General features: G+C 40.6%; 1 protein-coding gene across 1 annotated transcript in view; it reads right to left on the bottom strand.

The window, feature by feature from the left end:
• The window catches only part of ADAMTS18 (ADAM metallopeptidase with thrombospondin type 1 motif 18), a 150,790-nt gene that overhangs the window by 33,283 nt on the left and 95,917 nt on the right, over positions 1 to 21,590 (bottom strand). The window contains exons 13-16 of the mRNA XM_057712145.1: positions 17,774 to 17,946; positions 13,067 to 13,197; positions 12,125 to 12,248; positions 11,153 to 11,397 (exon numbers count right to left, since the gene is read on the bottom strand). Of these exons, the coding sequence (XP_057568128.1) occupies positions 11,153 to 11,397; positions 12,125 to 12,248; positions 13,067 to 13,197; positions 17,774 to 17,946 (673 nt within the window). The remainder of the gene's footprint in view (positions 1 to 11,152; positions 11,398 to 12,124; positions 12,249 to 13,066; positions 13,198 to 17,773; positions 17,947 to 21,590) is intronic.

Here is a 21,590-nt window from a genome sequence, read left to right as displayed (position 1 = left end):
GCCACAGCCCTCCCCCGCCCCCGATCATAGCACAACATCACAATAATGCCCTGTGCTGCGCGTTGGCCTGTATAGCCCAGCTGTGAAATGCACAGGTTTGGAAAGACCGCCAGCAGTTCAGTCTACTTAACTGGACTTAGTCCAGAGGATTTTCCAGCCAACTGGCACTGGGTCTCTAATTTACAGCTGGCAAGAAACCTCCTTAAATGCTTCCAGGTCCTCAGTAGGACTGTTTAATGTCTACCTTTAACACATGAACCACCTGACTTCAGACACAACACTCAGCAGCCCTGACCGCAGGGTGCGGAGCTATAAAATTTACAGCTTCTTAAGTTGGAAAACCACAGATGGGGCTGGACGCTACCAACCGCCCTCTGAAGAAGGGGGGATGCCTGTTCTGCTTGGGGCACACAAAGTTAAAACAAAGGACACATTGAGTAATCTTGCATAAACAGCTTTCTTTCACTCCCACTTTTAATTTTTAATGTGCAAACCATAAATGCCTTCAACCAGCTTCATCTTTGTTCCATTATTTAAGGCCTATTTCTTTCTTTTAAGGAAGTTGTCCTAATTCTTCCATGGAAACGAAAGCATCATGGATAGGTTCTAAAGACCGGCTTTTTATTTAATGCTTTCTTGGAAGCTTATTTCTTGTCCTCAATAATGTACTTGATAGCTTTAAAAATTAATAGTAGCAATACTTAGTGTGCTTCTGCCAGGCAGAGCATTGTACAAGCATTATCTCATTTAAAGCTGGTAACAACACTATGAGGGGGGCACAGTGCTATTAACATCCCATTACTGGGGACTTCCCTCGCGGCGCAGTGGTGGAGAATCTGCCTGCCAATGCAGGGGACACGGGTTCGATCCCTGCTCCAGGAAGAGCTCACATGCTATGGAGCAACTAAGCCTCTGTGCCACGATTATTGAGGCTGTGCTCTAGAGCCCGTGAGCCACAACTATTGAGCCCATGTGCTGCAACTACTGAAGCCCACACACCTCAAGCCTGTGCTCTGAAACAAGAGAAGCCACTGCAATGAGGAGCCCATGCACTGGAACGAAGAGTAGCCCCAGAACGAAGAGTAGCCCTGGCTTGCCACAACTAGAGAAAGACCATGTACAGCAACAAAGACCCAAATCAATAAAGAAAGGAAGGAAGGAAGGAAGGAAGGAAGGAAGGAAGGAAGGGAGGAAGGAAGGAAGGAAGGAAGATTAAAAAACAAAAAACAAAAACTGTCCCATTACTGTAGATGAATGCACCAATACACAAGGCCACGTCACTAGTAAGTAGCAACTCTGTGAACTCAAGTCTCTGATACTGTCTGACTCCCAAATTTGACATCGTAACTCTTGGGACACTGCATCTTCAGCTCTGAAATGTCATGTCTAGGATTCTAATTTAAAGTTCTAAAAACTGGATGAACGGTTGAAACGATGTTGTCACTGGGATCTAATAGCATGCTATAACACTTACGTTGTGCTATCAGGTTCCAACCTGAAAACCTCCTTTCTTGAACACACTAATATCTGATTTAAGGATACATGATTTTTAATCTCCTCAATCCATTTTCCCCCGCATTTATAGAAGTGCTTGGTTTAACCACTGTTTTAACTGCTGACATACAACCCTCTTTATAGATAAATGATGGTTTTATAGATTTTATAGATAAAGGTTTTATAGATAAACCTTCTGATAAATGGTGAATTTCGCCATACATTACGTGTTGACTGAGTCAGGGAAGGGATAGTTTTGTGGTGCGAATTCCTATTTTTGTACGATCCTGTGATATTTTTGGAAGCCTCGTGATGTGAAAAATCAGCCAGTTGTCTTTGCCTTCTTGTTTGCTTCAAAGCCTGAAGAACGCGACCAGGTATCATCACTGCTATTAGGTGTGAGTGAGTTGGATTTGACAAGACGCAGCACCACAAAGACCCCGATCGGGGCCTTGGAAGTACATCTGTTACGCAGCTTCAAAGGTGTGGGCTGACACATTGAACTCCGACTACAGTTCTAATTCAACTCATCAACATTCCTCAGAGTTTAGTGAAGAGAAATAGTGTTCTCCGACCTGTCACAGAAGTATTTGCCATGAATTAAGCGGAGGCCCGCACTTCAAATAGCAAATGGCAATCTCTAGACAAATGATGTGGCATCACGAAAGCACATCTGAATCGTCCTCCGGAGTTTCCTATCATCTGTTCTGAATTAATTCTCCGTTACTTCTTTGCCTCTTTTGTGTTTTGTGTCCTCACTCCATCCCTGCTCCTTTGCTAATCTCCTTTCCCTTACACTGATTTTATCGTGAGGCACATCTTCACTCATTTCGGCCCTTTCCCCTTTGGGGGTGGGGGGGATGCAGACAGCAGGGTCACGAGGAAGGAGCTGGATGAGAAGGTGAGTCTCCGTCAGTGATGCTCACTCACTGTCAACTCAGTGATGGATGTGCCCGTCCACCTCGTCCCCCGCCACCCCATCATCTCCTTTTGCCAAAGAGTGGAGGAAGCTGTTTATTATAGTAATTTTCTTTAGATGTCTTTTTCTGCCTTGAAACTGGCCTGTGGTTAACCTATTTCTCACTTACTGTCATTACAAAGGCTGCTGTATTTGTCAGCTGCAGGATTCTCCCTCGGTGCACGATTCATTGGGAATGGGTTTTCAAAGAGTTAAACACTCCCTTTTTGCCTCTTAACAGAGAGAGAAAAAAATCCTTAACATAAAGGAGAGCCTTTATTTTTAAGACTTTTTTTTAAAAAAAGGAATGCTGTAAAAACACCAGTGATCATATTTCAATCTTAGACTAGCAACCTGTGTTATCATGTCATCCTGAATCGCTGTTTATCAGATGGAGATGAAGTTACTTTATAATGAAACACTCATGATGAATTTCCTCACCTACCCTCCAACTGCATGACAGTTTGATGGAGAGTATGACTCATTCATTGTTGTGTGTGCTTGTGTGTGAGACACACACAGAAACAGAGATGGAGAAAGAGAATAAAGGAGAGGAGGAAGAAAAGGGAGAGGGAGAGGAGAGGGACACATGAAGGGGAAGGGGGAGGTGGGGAGAAGTCGGGGAGAGATAGAGCGCAAGAGAGGCAGAGAGAGCTTGCAACAGCTAGTAAAAAAGCTGATCTTCAGCCACTTCTAAAGAATGTATCATCGCTAAGCGGACACCTTCGCTAATCATGGAAAAAAAAATTTTTGTGTGTTTTTAATTTTCATTGCCAAGGCCCTCTAAAATTATATATTAAACAGGCCTTTTGCACTGTACTTATACAAAGGACAAAACCAGTGACCTGGGGCTTCCCTGATGGCGCAGTGGTTTAGAATCCGCCTACCAATACAGGGGACACGGGTTCGAACTCTGGTCCAGGAAGATCCCACATGCTGCGGAGCAACTAAACCTGTGCGCCACAACTACTGAGCCTGTGTGCCACAACTACTGAAACTCGGTCGCCTAGAGCCCGTGCTCTGCAACGAGAAGCCACTGCAATGAGAAGCCCACTTACCGCAATGAAGAGCAGCCCCCACTTGCCGCAACTAGAAAAAGCCCACACAAAGCAATGAAGACCCAATGCAGCCAAAAATAAAAAAAAACAAAAAAACCCAGTGACCTTACTTTACCTACATCTCAATCTCAAAATGGAAAAACATTTTTTTCAGCCACACTCAAAACACCCAGCGTATAGATGTCTATTGCAGATCAAATGATTATTGTTCAACAAAGGCATGTGTAAATTTCAACTCTGTCAGTTTTCATATTTCCATCGCTTCAAAATTTAATTCCAATATATTATGACCCAATTTTGTCTTTAAATTAAGTATTTAGGGATAAACAATAAAAGGCTAAACCAAAAAAAAATTTAATTCCTTTTACAAGACACACACACACACAATTTATCTATGTGACATGCAGAAATAACAAAGATTTGCTTTTTCTTGTGTTCCCAAACTCAGTAAAATAAATATGGTATGTCTACGCATAGCGTCTTGAAGACTACTGAAATATAAGCTGACTTTTAAATCTTTCAGATGACTAATGAGTGCACTAGTTCAATGAGAAACTCCTTAGACTCTATGACAGACTCATGTTGTGGGGGATAAGTTGAAATAAAGAACGATGTGGAAATTATCTAGTTTATAATAACTGTGTCTGCAGTGATCTCAGAATGTGTATAGTTGCCAAATCAATATTGATTTCTTTCTGGGCTGGGGTGTGCACGTGCATGAGTCGTTTTTCCCTGGGTGATGCAGAAATATGATACAAGGTCATGAACATTAGCTCCGTTTCTCCAAGTCATTTACATGGATATGTATGTCTGTACTTCAAAATAAAAAGTTGATTGATGGACTTAAATAATGCCTAAAAATTTAAGACCTCAGACAATCATATAAATCCTTGATTACCCTTAGGAATCTCCTCTTGGCCACCGAGGAAATTAAGGGGCCAACTTGGTCTAAATCCACATCCACCTGTAGCTAATGCTGGACCACAGAGAATCCAGGCTCCAAGGAGAATAAAGGTTTGTAACAGAGACTCTATTTGAAAACTGGGCAGGCATGTGACTCGGTGATAAAAGTGAAAGTCTGTTTTCCATTTAAACTGAGCTTGCCTATGAAGACATTCTGTAAAGTTTTGACATTAAAAAGAACCAGCAGCAGAAGACACTTTTATTTGGTGTCAGGCCACGCACCAATTTCTTGGGGTTAACTGACAGCAGTCAATCTGTCCCAGGACTGCACTACCACCCCTCCCCTTGCACTAGAAAATACTCAGAAATAAGTGAAAAGATCTGGTAAACCCACCACCCTCAGAGGGCAAGTTGCTGTTCTCCCAGATTAAGGTATATCAGTTGTGAGCTAACTGGTCAGCAAGTTCTTATGGGTAAATTATTCTCTTTGGGAGAGGCGAGCCTTTTAGAAAGCAGATTGATTCCTCAAATGCAATTGAGGAGATCAAATTTCAATACTTTAAATACCCTTCACTGTACTTAACTTTCGACTGTACAGTTCTAAGGCTCGTCCTAAGAGATGATGAAATCCAGTGGTTTTTAAAACGTGTACCGCAGAAGTCTAAGCCTTTCGGAGAACTTCGATTACGACTGTGGTTTGGGACAGACGGGCAGAAATGGGGAGGAGAGGCTGGCCTCTGGGCCCTGTCACTCTTGACTTTGGTCAGAGAACGTCTCCTTTCACTCGATTTATTTATTGTCTCCATGTATGATTTTTCAACTTGGAAAGAAGATTCTACTCTCTCAGTGAACAAATGAATTTTATCATCGGATGTCATTCATTCAGTAAATTTTTGTTTTTGAGTGACTACAGTGTTCCAGAAACTATGCCAACTGTGGAATCTACAAAGATGAGTCACCTTTCAGCAATACAGGGTTTCAGGTACTTAGAAGTGATTCAGGACAGTGTTAGAGTATAGAATAGAAGATACTAGTTTAGCCTGGGGAAATCATTTCCCAAATGAGAAGATTGGGCCTCAGATAGTTTAAGTGACTCATGCAAAGGGATACAGTAGTATCCGAGCAACCTGTATCACCAACTACTTATAGAGGTGCTCCCTGTTCAAACTCACGTTACTTCCAAAAAGAATGGGATCCACATATCCAAACTTGCTCTTAACATTCCTTCAAGACCTGAAGCTATAATAATTTGGCGACATGACTTATGTCTTAACCATTTGTGTATCTCCAGTGTCTATATAGGGCTGGGCACAAACGAACACTCGACAAAAGTTTCATTTTCTTTTATCAGACATCAAAAGGAAATGAACAGAGGAATACTGCTTTGAAGGTAGCTACCTAAATCAATACATGCCAAGGTAGTTGAAGACAAGACTTAGCTAAGATATTAGGAGGATCTGATTAAAATAAATGAATGAGCTGTAAAGAGGGACATTATCCTCACATTGCCATCCTCATGTGTTTTGGCAATCACAGCCTTCTGCTGAGTTTTACACTATACTACGAGCTTAGTAAACGTGCAAGTCATTTTAAACGGCCAAGAGACAAAGTGCCTTCTTTCACAGACATACTTTCTGTGGATAGAACAGCATTTTCCATTTTTCTAGGTTCCCACTTTGAGCATCCCACAGGATTGTAAAACACATTCAACATTTCATATTGGAGTGAACATATTTTTGGCTCCAAAAGCATTCATTTGGGTTCAATTCATAGTTGCATGGAAAGGCATATGAACTTTATTTAGCTTCCTTTAAAGAAGATGGCCATGGCTTACTTGGATATTGACAGATAGCCTAGTTTTGGAAAATGTAATTTACCGCTTATTGTGATTTTCAGTTTTTAAAGTCACTGTGTTCTATCGATTTTGGAGAGGCACGAGCATGTGATAAAAATTGACTTGAAATTTGATGATGTTCTCCTGAGAGCAATAAAATACAATATAAATATTAAAGTCATTAGCCCAAATTCTTTGAAAAGATAAAATAGATATAATACTAGGTTACCGGATTGGATTTTTAAAAAATCTCCTAACATAGTTGCAAATTTTGAATGAAACCATAACTCCTTTAAAAAATACAAGCAAGGCATGACCAATTAATCATACAAGTTTCCCTCTGGAATATTTTCAGACAAGTCACATTCCTAGGATATCAACTGAAGCTGTCATTGAATCTATAAGTAAAATGTGTACATAAAGTAAGACTTTGTGAAAACAATAGCTAAGCAAATGTGACCTTACTGCACTGTGGTGAAACTACAATATTGTATTAATAGAGATCTTATTACAGTTTTAACCCTATTTATATAGTAGTGAAAATTATTTTATAAAACCATACAAAAAAAGAATAAACATAAAACCATATATGTCCAGTTGAACCAGGGGAAGACTTTACATTTTGATAATTTTATTAGCTCTATCCAATGGTTATCCTTACAGTTTGATTCCGCCCCACCCCCACCCCCGTGAAGGAGCTGTCTGTACTTGCAAGGACAATTCAGCTGTTTTTGTATTGTTTGTCTTTTGGCCATGCCCCACAGCTTGTGGGGTCTTACATCCCTGACCAGAGATTGAACCCAGGCCCTCAGCAGTGCGAGTACAGAGTCCTAACCATTGGACCGCCAGGGAATTCCCTGTATTTGCAAGAAAATCGATGACGAACCTGACCGATTTTGTAGAACTCCATCACCCATTGAGGCCATCCTTTCATTTCTCAGAAATAGCTCCTAATCACTGGGAAAATGTTTGAACCTGGTGAACAGTCCAAAGATTTAGTTTTGATCAGCACTAAATAACAGAGGTGAGTGAGATAAAGAGTTATGCTTAAATTAAGCAAAGCACAAATAAAAATTCTCAGCTTGAGGTTGGCATAGAGTTCAGTGACAATGTGTCATTCATTATCTGGTTAATCTGATCAACACAGACAATGACAGGGGACATTCAGGTTCTAAAGATGAAAGCCAAAAGGAACTCTGTGATTCTGCCTTGCACTTTCCACCACTTCTTGTCTCATTCTTTGTTGTGGTTTTGCTGCAGATAACGTTATGTTTCACGGCAAACCTTAAATTACAAACAAAACTGTGAAAACCTACCAGAATGGCTTTGTGATTATGAAGAAAATTGGACAGGGAAACAGCAACAACAAAAAAAGGCTGCTTCTCCTCAAGGAGTAAAACACGTATTTCTCATGAGGAATCATTTGGACTTGGTTCTGGCCGCCCGTGGCAGAAGCCCTGAGAGGCACCCACCTTCCAGTTTGGTAATTTTCCTGCCACAGAGCTTGGTTTGTGTACATTTGCTTAGAGATGGATCAAAGGCCTCATGACAAAACTAATGAAGCCATGTTGCTCTAAAACTAATCCCTTGCAAGCTAAATATATCCCTCTAAAGAAAATATACCTTTTCCAGAGAAACGGAAAAGAAGTTTGCTGTTCAGATGCTTGATAGAAAAGAAATAGAATAAACATATCCATCTAAAAAATTAGGATTGAATAAAAAGTCTTGAAATCTTTAACCCGAAAGGTCAATTCTTATGCCTTAGGTGTAATTTCAGGGCGATTTCAGGGGCTGGATTCATTGTTGAGCTCCAAACTACCCTAACAATAGTCCAATTTGATTTGGGGTTCCCAGTCTCATCTTCTGAAATAAAAGAAACAACCCAATCAAAAAATGGGCAGAAGATCTAAATAGACATTTCCTCAAAGAAGACATACAGATGGGCAAAGAGCACATGAAAAGATGTTCAACATCACTAATTATCAGAGAAATGCAAGTCAAATTGACAATGAGGTATCAACTCACCTGGTTAGAAAGGCCACCATCAAAAAATCTACAAACAATAAATGCTGGCGAGGGCGTGGAGAATAGGGAACCCTCTACACTGTTGGTGGGAATGTAAATTGGTACAACCACTGTGGAGAACAGTATGGAAGTTCCTTAAAAAACTAAAAATAGGACTACCATATGGCCCAGCAATCCCACACCTGGGCATTTATCCAGAGAAAATCATGGTTCGAAAAGATACATGCACCCCAATGTTCACTGTAGCACTGTTTACAATAACCAGGAGATGGAAGCAACTTAAATGTCCACTGACAGAGGAATGGATAAAGAAGATGCGGTACATATATACAATGGAATACTACTCAGCCATTAAAAAGAATGAAAAAATGTCATTTGCAACAACATGGATGGACCTAGAGATTATTTACAAAACAAACTTGAAGATTTCAAAAACAAACTTAGGGTTACCAAAGGGGAAATGTGGTGGGGAGGGGTAATTTAGGAGCTTGGGATTAACCCACACACTACTATATATAAAACAGATAACCAACAGGGACCTACAGCATAGCACAAGGAGCTCTGCTCAATACTCTGTCGGAAGCTATATGGGAAAATAATCTGAAAAAGGATAGCTACACGTGTATGTATAACTGAATCACTTTACTGTACACCTGAAACTAACACAACATTGTAAATCAACTATACTCCAATAATTAAAAAAAAAAGACCTGAGTGGGTAAGAAGAGTATTACCTAATGACAGCTGCTCTCAATTGTGAAATCTTTGTGGGACCTTCTATCACACAGACAGAGATGACAGGACCTAGTATCTCAAGTTCACAAGATAATCAGAAAGTTAACTCATGGTCAAGAGCTAGGGCCAGGTTTGAAAACTCAAATATCTACTGGGGCCAGAAGTTCCTTTTTCGTAAGAGATGTCAAAATCTATACAGTATTTTTATAAGAAATCATCTGATATTAGACCACTGATCCATGTTTTAAAAATTATGAAGATCTGGGTTCTGGATTTGGCCTGTGGTTGCCAGTTTGCTCACCATGGTCTAAGGTTCAGATTTCTAAAAAAAATATATCTGTGATATGCTCAGAAGGCAAAAGGATGGTAATGGTTAGAAACATTATGTGACAGGCACTCTGCAAGCACTGAACTTATCTTTTGATAGCACTTACCTGGTGGTGTTTGCCCAGTTTTACAAATGTGGACATTAAGTGACACAGAAGTGGAGACACTTGTCCAAGTTACATAGCTGATTACAAGCCTATACTCTTAACCATAGGATGGGTACAACATACTCAGCCATAAAAAAGAATGAAATAATGCCATTTGCAGCAACATGGATGGACCTGAAGATTATCGCACTAAATGAAGTAAGTCAGACAGAGAAAGACAAATATCATATGATATCACTTATATGTGGAATCTAACCAAAAAATGATGCAAACGAACTTATTTACAAAACAGAAACAGACTAACAGACACAGAGAATGAACTTTTGGTTACCAGAGAGGAAGGGTGGTGGGGAGGGATCGTTAGGGAGCTTGGGACTGACACATATACACTGCTATATTTAAAATGAATAACCAACAAGGACCCCACTATAAAGCACAGGGAACTGTTCAACACTCTGTAATAGCCTAAATGGGAAAAGAATTTGAAAAAGAATAGATACATGTACATGTATAACTGAATCACTTTGCTGTACACCTGAAACTAACAAAACAATGTTAATCAAATATACTCCAATATAAAACAAGAATAAAAAAAATTTAAAAAGGATCACATAGCAAAAAATAAAATAAAATCGGTTCCTTCAAGGGGGAAAAAAGTTATATGTAGTCATACTTTTAAACAATCTTTTTAAATTCATCTTCCTTAGTAAATCTTTAAGATTGGTACCTTAAATAATAACAACAACAATAATAATAATAATAGAATTAAGCTTATGTTTCCTTGATTCCAGAAGAGCAGAGCAGTATGACTGGACTGAGAGCAGATATCATACTCGTAGATGAAAAAGATTTGGACTCCAGTTCAACTCCGCTTTTTTCCTAGCTATGTGAGTTAGGCAAATCTTTGAACATTTCTTCACACTTCATTGCTTATTTTTCTGGCAAATCAGTGAGGTAGGTTTTCTATTCCAATTTTGCAAGTGAGAAGTTGAAACTCAACATGACTAACAGGAGTGCCTGGTTACTTAAGTCCTCAGGACGTGGTGGCCAGGGGGACTTCTACACAACCTCAAGCAAATCACGTGTCTCCAAAAGTGCATGATTAGCCCTGTTGGACAAACTGGAAGAAGCAAAACCAGAGACATGAGGAAAACCAAAGACAACGTACCCATGACAATAGTGTTACAGAGTCATTTGAAGATGTGGTTTTTATTATCCTTATCATTACCCATTTACTTATTTTTTTCTTTCCTCACCTCTCAAGAAATAACAGCCTACGAACGTAAGGTGGTTTGCTATGACTAAAACTTTCTTGCCATCAAACAAGTGTTCTTTCCACTACATCACTCTGCCTCCTAGGCCAGTGGATCTACGTGATGAATAGCTACAACAGATGATCCAAACGGCAGACACGGACACAATGGAATCATGTAAAAATGATTCCTTATGTATCCCTCAGCATTCAGGACAGCCAAGTGTACTGGTGAAAGGTTGGCATCTAAATGTGAAAATCGACACATCCTCTCGGGGACCCACTGGATCCTGACCTCTTCCCCCAAATCAAGTTGCTGTCTTTTCCCCTTTGCACTTTGAAATTTAGCCTATTAGGACACAAATTTGAACTAGGATTTTTTTTAAGCTAGCTCAAATCGGGTCATCACTATACATTCATCAAGAGGCAGTAAGAACCAAATAAAGAGAAGGGGCTTACTTCAAAGACCAGCGTCTCATTGGTGGGTCCCGGCGTGGACAGGCGTTCGGGGCGGTTGAAGGCGCGCTGGTACTCAAACACGGTCCCCGCGAAGGCGAACTCGCCCGGCCAGTCGATGCTCCAGCTGCCCGTGAGGTAATACTTGTGACTGAGGCTTCGGACTGCGAGGTAACTGGAGGATATCTGCAGTTCCTCTACCTCGATGCTGCGGGCACCCGCTGGGATGGTGACAACCGGATAATATTCTAAGTGGAAAGGACAGAACATTTCTGACATCCACATCAAGCACTGGAGACGGGCTCAGAGACAGGTGGTGGCTGTTTCCACAGAGTCGTGATTTGATCAACTGACATTCATTTCTACTCTTATGAAGTGAACACTCAGTTATTTCATTTTCCAAGCGGTAGGAACACCAAAGAGAGAAAATGGATGTACTTCTCCCAAGCACACGTGTGTGGACAGAAAACACTCTTCTCTTTTCCAGAACCACAAAGGCCACACAACTCAAAGTTGCTTTTTATTTTTAATCCACCTGGAAAAAACCTGGAGCCACCTGTTCTCAATAGTGATGTGCAGAAGAGAGGGCTCAAAGTTCAATTCTACTCAAGATGGTGAGATAATTGCTCCAAATATTCACCTAATGGTGTAACTGTGAACCATCTAAGTTCCATAGTATGTTCTTTGTTTAACAAATGCACGTGGGGCCTATGGCAGCCTGGTCAGCATATTGAAATTGCTAAGCAGAAAGGTGTTTGTTGAACACACCTCTGGGATGTAGGTATTTTGATGAAACTACTCACACAAAAAACCCACCAATCCTCCCTTGCTCTTGTATAAGCACCAAAAGCCACCATCTTCTGTGTCTCAGGTGAGCTCGTCAAAGGCTTGACGATATTTAGTATGACTTAAATTTGTTCAGCAGCAAAGGGTGTGTCCCACCAGTGATAGCACTGAATTTGTAGCATCTCTTACCATTCGCTTTGTGCTGGTTGAGGTACAGGCCTTTATAAAACTTGCAAGTTGAATTGTCACCTTTGCAAACACCACAGGCGTCTGAAACTGCCTTAGAGCCAAGTTCATGATCACATCCCACTGGCTGTGACCAGAAAAAGAAAAGGCGAGAAAATCAAAGATTAGAGAAGCTAGTAGCTTAGCATAACCAAGAGGTACATGGTTTTCCGTATTTACTGAAAATTAGGAAGGTAGGGCACCTTTACGGTTAGAAGCAGAGTCTCAAGTCTGACTAGGGGTTTAAACCTTCCTCTGTCATTGCTGGATGTAAGATGACATAAGTGACATAACGTATAGTCATCTGTAAAACTAGAATGGAAAGTCAGCGTTGCTACTAATAGAAGGGGAATTTATTCAGGCCAGCTCTACCACTGAAACATAAAAATGCTGGGACACCACCCCCATTCCCCGCCACGGACACACATACACCCTTCAAAAGATCACAGAGCTCACCATCCAATTAAAACAAAAGAGAAAGTGGATACCGGAAGAAAAAGAAAAACTAACCCAAAATAAACAGAAGTGCTATTTCCAAGCACATTTATGAGATTCTAATCATATAGTGAAAATACTTAGTGAACATGCAAGAAAAGTCTACTGCTACTGTTATTTACATTCTTATGGAATTTTTACAACTACTATGTAAAGTAGGATATATCATCAACTCCACATGTGGAAACAGAGTGAAAAGGAGACTCAAAACATTGGACGGGGGTTCATGCAGAAAGTAAGAAGGAATTTGGAGGTAAAGCTCACATCCAACTTGAAAATGTTACCCTTTCCCCTTACACCACCTGCTTTCAGCCAGACACAAGAATCTCTTGCAACACTTCTCAGGCTATGCATTTGATATGAGGCAACACAAGCATGACCATACATCCCAAAGCAGAAATGTTCTCTTACTTCACAAATCCCATCAATGCAAACGTCATTTTTGTTTGGGGAGCAAGGAGTTCCGTCTTTCACCTTGCTGGACATGGCAAAAAAGAATTCGAAGTTCTCAGCCTTGCAGTACAGTTTACATCGATCTTCCTCTAGAAGCAAAGAGATCAAAAGAGGTCACGGTCAGCTTCCTAGGTGGTGCAGTGGTTAAGAATCTGCCTGCCAATGCAGGGGACACGGGTTCGATCCCTGCTCCAGTAAGATCCACATGCCGCAGAGCAACTAAGCCCGTGCGCCACAACTATTCAGCCTGTGCTTTAGAGCCCGTGAGTCACCACTCCTGAGCCCAGGTGCTGCAACTACTGAAGCCCACATGCCTAGAGTCTGTGCTCTGCAACAAGAGAAGCCACAGCAATGAGAAGCCCGTGCACCACAACGAAGGGTAGCCCCCACTCACCGCAAATAAAGAAAGCCCACGCACAGCAAAAAAGACCCAACACAGCCAATAAAATAAATAAATTTATTAAAAAAAAAAAGAGGTCACGGTCAAGAGGAAATAATAGGAAAATGACACGAGTACCAAAAGACGAGTTAAACGTACTTAGAAAGCGATTATGATCAAGATGGAAAATATTACACACAGTTTTCTGTGTGGGTGTGTGTGCACGTGCATGCCTGAGGGCAGATGTTTGTGGCTTCTAAAAACATGAATTCTGGGACTTCCCTGGTGGCGCAGTGGTTAAGAATCCACCTGCCAATGCAGGGGACACGGGTTCGATCCCTGTCCCAGGAAGATCCCACATGCTGCTGAGCAACTAAGCCCGTGAGCCACAACCACTGAGCCTGTGCTCTAGAACCCTCCAGCCACAACTACTGAGCCTGTGTGCTGCAACTACTGAAGCCTGCACGTCTAGAGCCCACGCTCCCCAACAAGAGAAGGCACCACACTGAGAAGCCCCTGCTGGCAGCAACTAGAGGAAGCCCGTGTGCAGCAACAAAGACCCAACGCAGCCAATAAATAATAAATAAATAAATAAAAACTTTAAAAGTATGAATTCCTTTTAGTAACCAAAATAAAGTCTGCTTTAACATTAACACACGAGAATTTTAAGAGCCACAATACACGTGATTGGTGGCGTGTGTCCCTGTTCTCCTTGGATAGTAGATATTTAAGGCTTCACAGGTCCTGAGCTCAGCCATTAACAATATGTAAATGAAGGAGCATTGCTGTGTCCCAATAAAATGTTATTAAAAAAAAATGGGTCAGATTCGGCCCACAGGTCATAATTTGCTGCCTATGATTTAGGACATGGGTTACTTTACATATTTATTCAGTCTGTTAAGAGGGAAAATTTTAGGCACTTTGGAAAAAAGGCATATGGTCAATAATGTTTATAAAACATATAGAAAAGAGTCATATCATGAAAAGGAAGAGGAAGCAAACAAACGAAACATTAAGGCTAAAAAATATAACTTTTATTGGCCATTAGTCCCTGAGAAGTTTCTGGTATCACAGGCAAAAATAAAGAAGTATTATCTTTATAGAGCTTTTGTTATCAGAAAAGAGTATTGCGCCAATTTCTCCAATAGAAAGAGCTCTTTTTTTGACCAGGAATTACACATGACATTTCTCACATGAGACCTGATGTGGGCGACACTGTGTGATATCCCTGACAACAGTTTTACAACAAATGTGTAAACAGTTTGCAAATGGTTGTGCTTCATAAAACCTCTCAATAAAAGACAAAGTCAAAAATATGAAAGAAATGAAATTATTATGGTCCAAAGATGCAGTCATGTGGATGGATTCCATCTTTTTCCTCGCCTAGGAATTTTTTCTAATAGCAGTGTTGTTTCACGCCTCCTACTCTGTGTATGTGAGATTAGGGAGCTGGAAGATATATACACCCTCTTTTTTCTCCACCACTCCCCAGAATTAACAGCTTCTAGAAAGTTCAGTTTTTCCAGTACAGGTTCCTGAGAAAGTGTAGGAACTAGTCTATTAGAAACACGGAAATTGGGATGAGGGAGAAATTAGGAGTTTGGGATTAACAGATACACACTATTATGTATAAACAGATAAACAGCAAGGTTCTATACCTATAGCACAGGGAACTATACTCAGCATCTTGTAATAACCTGTAATGGAGAAGAATCTGAAAAAGAATATATATATATATGTGAACTGACTAGATCTGAAAAAGAATATATATATGAATATATAAGAATATATATATATAGGAACTCAATCACTTTGCTGTACACCTGAAACTAACATGGTATTGTAAATCAACTATATTTCAATTAAAAAAAAAAAACACAGAAGAAGAAAACTCATCAGTGTAAGACAAAGACTGTCTACATTTATGAATAAATTCTTCCCCTGATTCTTCCCAAACTGCATGAATGTCATAGACCTTCAAATCATGGTCAGTCTTTGCTGATTTTAAATATGTATCAAAAGGAGAAGAGGGAAGAATGAGAAGGCCTTAACTTTTCTGTCTCCCACACTAGGATGTGAGATCCTAATGGGGTCGCTGTTTTTTATTCTTTATTTTTATTTTCTGGCCGTGTGGCATGTGGGATCTTAGTTCCCCAACCAGGGATCGAACCCGCATCCCCTGCAGTGGAAACTTGGAGTCTTAACCACTGGACCACCAGGGAAGTCCCTGGGGTCTCTGTTTTATTCAATGTACTCGCCTCTGCATCTAGCAGAGTGTCTCCCATGCAGTCACTACTCAGTCAACAACTGCTGAGTGAATGCATGAAATGGCAGGCTCCTTACTTGGTAGAAACTGTAATAAAATTAGAGAAAAATTTGAAACCAAAAAAAAAAAAAATTTTATAAGTTACAAAATTTATCTGCTTCACTTTCTCCTTATGTAGTCAACACAGAACTTATCTAAAGGGTGGTAACAACAGATTCCACAAACCCTGCATTTAAAGGACGATGTAGAAAAGGCCAAGGACTATAAGATAAGAAGACAAAGCAAAGGAAGGACAAGAGAGTCTTGGAGAAAGAACCACAGATGAAAAACAAGGAATTAGGGGAGAATACAACCAATAGGAAATAAGTCTTCAAGTGTCAGAACTGAGAGCAACTGCAGCTACTCTTAACTGTCCACGGGAACCTGCTGTGTGGTACCCTTCCAGGGTCATTTCTTAGCTCCTGATGGAATGCCTCTGATGGAGCACTTACTGCCCATAAAGGGACACGCTTCCATTAAGGACAGTCGATATTCATTTACTCATTTGTTCCAAAAGTTATAAATACGTTCCAAGTGCTATTCTTGGAGGCTGGAGATATACAAGCGTACTCAAAACAGACAAAGGTTTCGACCCTGGGGAAGCTAATAATTCCTGTGGGTGGAAAGGTAATGAATGAATGCCAGTACAATATCAATTCTCGCACTGCTAAGAGCAATGAAGAATGAAGCAGGGCAAAGGATTCAGAAAATGACGTGAAGGAAGGATTTGTGGGCAGGCTGGCAAGGAAGGGCTCTCTGAGGACATGGCCAGAGGAACCACAGGAAGTTCTGAGCACTGGAATTAATTCTGTTTTCGGAAGCAATTGCAAATGAATCGAAATCTCCCTGTGTTCAATCTCTGAATTTTTGAAGGTAACTCGTTTCTTTCCTACAGTCAACATCTGTCGATCCCTCGCTGCTTCCTCCTAAGACACAGATTTCAGAATTTTCATGTCTGTCCCAACCTGTGCTCTTAGACAAGCAGCTTTTGGACCCAAAACCAGATTCACACTCCTGGCAACAGCTGGGCTGGTGTTGAGCCAAGCTATAGCATCATCCCCTTTGATTTGGAGATGCTACTTGTTATAAACCATGTCTCTGATGACATTAGCATCTTTTTGGTCACTGATAACATAGGTTCATTTTGAGCGTTTGCACGGAAGCAGCCCTCTGTCTTATTTTCCATGAATTATCATTAAATTTGGTCTTTTCCCATTCTACATATGTGCGGTTGGGATCCACGTTTATCCCTTTCTCCAAGGAAGAGTGGATGAGTTTTGATAAAGCAAGTGAATGGAAAAAATGGAAAGCAAAAAACCAGAATGGTGACAGCTTATTCTGCACAGTTAACACAAAGTACATTAAATGTGGTACTTGCACTTTGTACATACAGTAACTAAAATAAATTCTGAGGCTGAGCCAAAATCAAAACAGTTCAAAGTAAAAGATCAAATACAAGCCATTACTTTAAGGTATAATGAGGACCAAGAACTTAATATAGAGACATTTTTATTTATGGTGTGTGTGTGTATGTGTGTGTGTGTTTATGCACTCTGCAAACAGGCCTTCCCAGGCCTGAAATCATCTACCACGTCAGTTACCGGGTATGGCGTCTCTATGGGGCATATACGGTTTCATGGGTTTTTGGTCTGGACGATTCTTACCAATTTCAATTAACGTCCCTGGGAGACTTAATTGCTGAAATGTCAAAGGTAAGTTTAGAAACATAAGTACATTCCAAACACATGACCTCTTCGACTTATACATGTGGGAGGCAAGGGGTGTCTTGTGAAAAAAAGAAGTGTGGAAAAATAAACAAAACCTACAGAACTGAATGAAAAACTGGGCCAGGCAGGGTCTGGGGAATGAAAGGTAAACACGGAAACTCTTTCATACAGGCAGCAATTTCTCCTGTGTTGTTCATTCATGTTACTGTTCACATAGAGACATATTTGTTTGAGGTTCATAGAGACCAAATTACCTTCCACTTTCGTATAGGGTTTCCACTGGTAGAACCATCCACGGAAAGGTTTGCTGTTATATTCTGCACACTGCTGGGCTCGGAAATCCAAGCTATTTTCATGACAAGGGTTAATACTGCACAGCTGATATACACGGCCAGAGCCAGGACAGAACTTGCCACCATACTGAGGCCTATAACGAAAATGAAAGAGCTTTAATACTAGCAGTCAAAGGGCTCACTGTTATTTTCAGCCAATAATGCAAGGAGGGACCATCAAGATGATCACGGTCACAGTGTATGCAGTGCACACAGTCTCTTACAAGAATGGAAACATGTAGCCTACAGCATGTCCCAACCCTTCTGTACCCATGGCAGACATAACTAATCAATCAAAGATTTTTTTTTTTTCTTTTTCTTTGCTTTCTTTTCTCAGCATAGCCCTTGGGTAGCCACTACCACTGCCCATCAATTGCCATGTTAGACCAAACTTATTTGCCACCTCTGATCAATTTCTACATTCTGGCGATTTCCACAAAGACTGAGGAAGGCATATTCTTGGCGCTCATCCTATCACCTCGTGTGCCAGGGAAATGTGTAAACACACCTCAGTGTTCTTGTTGATGCAAATGTGCACTTGTGTGCCACACATGCAAACACACACGCCCCATGTGTTGGCATCGAAGCTCTTCCAATGCAGACCCAACCTCCTCCCCAGCTTATCTCCCATCTCTGACCACTCGCACCACCTTCCTACAGCTTGCCCTGCACCTGCTGTGATGTAGAGGGTCAGTCAGGACACTGAGGGTATTCCCAATCCAGCTCTGTCAGTCACTGAGCTGATAGTTTGATGACTGTCAGACTCACATGTGCTTTATTCTCACTGATTCTAAACTCTGGGGGAAAAACACACCCTTGTTTTCATCTGCGTGATCACTTTTTAACGTTGCAGGTGGCCTGCTCCTTTCTTGCCAAGCACAATGGGAAATGGATTTCCAGAGTAGGGAATCCTATTAGAACATAAATAATTATGATCTCACGGCAAGCTCTTTAAGATCTTGCTGGGCAGACTGCAAAAACCAGAAAGCAAAATAAAAAGGAGCGTCAACCACACTGAAAGTTACCAATCACGTCTTATCCAGCTTACTCCAGGCATAAAGCAACTGCTTCTTTTCATTTCCACTTTTTTTGGTAGTTTTCTCCCAAGGCTAAAACCCAACTACGGATCATCTTGTACAAAAGCTCAGTGTAAACATGTAACATGAAAGAAGGCTCCAAGTTAATAAATTTATGTGATTAAAATTCCTTGTCTCTTTAGGAAGCACAAGAATGCTATAAAACACCCCTGGATTTGCTTCAGCATATTTTATCAAATCCTCCTATGCTAAGATAGATTCAACAGAAACAGGAAGTGTCACACCGCCAGAATGAGATTTTTAAGCTATTTTAAAATATTCTGGAACAACTACTAAAACACTTAGCAGTCACTGTGCTAGATGGACTCCCTGAAGACTTTTAAAATCATTATCTGAAAAGCATTTAGAAAAACCTTAAAGCGCCATGTGAGAGCCTTACTCTATTCCTGGTCACCTTTACAAGCCAGAATTAAAATTTTCTCAGTGTAAGCCTTTCTTGTCTGAGATTTTGCAAATAAGCTTCATTTAGACTACGCAAATTCAATACAGTGAAAGAGGACCACGTGTGACTTCTTCAACTCAGAAACGGTAACATGGGAAAGACCTCAAAACTCACACAGCCATCCCCTTATTTTATAGATGAAGTGAAAAACGGCTGATAGTGCTTCCAAAACGCGCTGCGTGCAGGTCACACGGCTAGAAAGGGAGAGAACAGGGTTCAACCTCAGACCTTTGGGCTCTCCCGGAGGCTGGTCCTGCTCTGCTCTGCTCTGCCTACTTAACTGAGTTAGGTAAGAGGGGCCGGGCACGGGAAGAGGAAGAGGGAGACAGTCGTGCTCTGTGGTTAGGCAGCTGGCCTTGGGCACTGAAGCAGATCTGAACTGAAAGAGCCTCTCTCCTCCCCAGCTTATCTTTAGGCAATTTTAGTTACACGCCTACTCTGTAAAATGAGGACAGCTGTGATGATGGCCTCAGATAAAGCTGGTTAGAGAACTTAGGGCAGAGTCTACAGCAGAACTGGCGCAGACACACTGTAACTGTCTTACAGTGCTTTCTGCTTTTCATGACTGGCAAGAATTTGGACTTCACCACCAAATGCTCCAACAAAAAACAAAAGAAATCCTCAGACACAGATACATTTTTTTCCTGCAGCTTTGAACATGAGTATTAGGATAAACGAAGAGAACATTCTACCATGATGTCCCTTGATATAAGTTCTTCATGATTAAAAACAAAGATATAAAGTCAGAAAACAAATATCTAGGAACATGATATTGTCTTTATATTAGACTACTAAGTATACCCACATTTGTTTCTGCATAATTTACCAAGTCCTGACCACAAATGGTTATATTGTTGGCTGACTGGCTAATTACTACAATCAGTTGGGAAGCTGTTTATAAAAAATATATACATATAGTATATATATACACACGCACATATATTTATATATACATATATTTACATGTATATTATATATGTGTATATATATACAGACATATATTTATATATACATATATTTACATATGTATTTTATTTGTGTATATATATACATGGACATATATTTATATATACATATATGTATATATGTATTATATATAAATACACACACACACACCCTACACACACATGCACACACACACACATATATGTAAATAAATATTCCTTGCCCCTCCACAGGCTTTCTCAATAAACATACATGATGAGGAGTGTGAAGAAATCAGTGCTTTTTAAAGCACACTTGGTGATTCTGATGAGCAGCTGAGCCTGGAATTTACTGGTTGGAAAATGGGCCAGCAATATGATTCAATGATTATCCTAGAGCTGTGACTCTAGTGGTATGTAATTCTTTCTCAAATCAACTCATGTTTTAGGAGCGTTCTAGACTGCCTTAGCAAATTTACTTATCACTATTTGAATTTTCCTATTTGAATTTTCACCACCAGTTTTCTTGAACAGAGTGTATAGGAATTTCTCAAGGCTCTCTTCCAGGGAACCAGAAAAAATGTTCCCTGTAAGCATTAAGACAGTGGGATCTTGGTCTGACGTGCCCACGTTCAGCTTGGTGACCCGAGCAAGGGCCGCTCCTCTGAACGGGACCCTCGGTCCGCCCCCCTCCTCGGCTACCCGTTTGCAAAATAACTAGATGAAACAACAGGTTTCAACCCACGTGTATCTGTTCTAATCTGATTGGGGGCAAACGCCTGGAGAAGTCTTTCGAGAAGCTTCTTCAGGCACAGTGGGGATCAGCAGAAAATACAGGGCTTTGATCCATTAGAAAGGTCTGTCACAGGGGACAAAGAAGGGCCATATGTGCCGGGTCCTGGCCATTCCAGAACCAGATAACCTTTCAATTCTTTTGAAGCTGAGAAGTTTGATAAATCCATGAATCGACCAGAAATAATTCATTTTTTATGAAACAAAATATGTTCTGGGAAAACCATCATTATGTGAAATGAGAAGCTCACATTGCTTTTCACGTGAAAAAATGAAAATGGTTAGGCTGATCCAAACAGACCAAATATTTAAACTGAAGCAAGAAAGAAATCAGTTACTTGAAAGAGGGAGAAAAAAAACAGCTTTATGACAGCAACGTGAAATAGGAATGGAGGACTGATTCAATTGTCTTGAAACAGCCACTCATTCACTGGTTTTATTTGTGACTTCGTGCATAAAGTAAACAGAATCCTGACTAGTCTTAA

Source organism: Hippopotamus amphibius, chromosome 16 (genome assembly GCF_030028045.1).
Source record: "Hippopotamus amphibius kiboko isolate mHipAmp2 chromosome 16, mHipAmp2.hap2, whole genome shotgun sequence".
NCBI classification, from domain to species: Eukaryota; Metazoa; Chordata; class Mammalia; order Artiodactyla; family Hippopotamidae; genus Hippopotamus; species Hippopotamus amphibius.
This window is presented reverse-complemented; position numbering and strand designations above follow the sequence as displayed.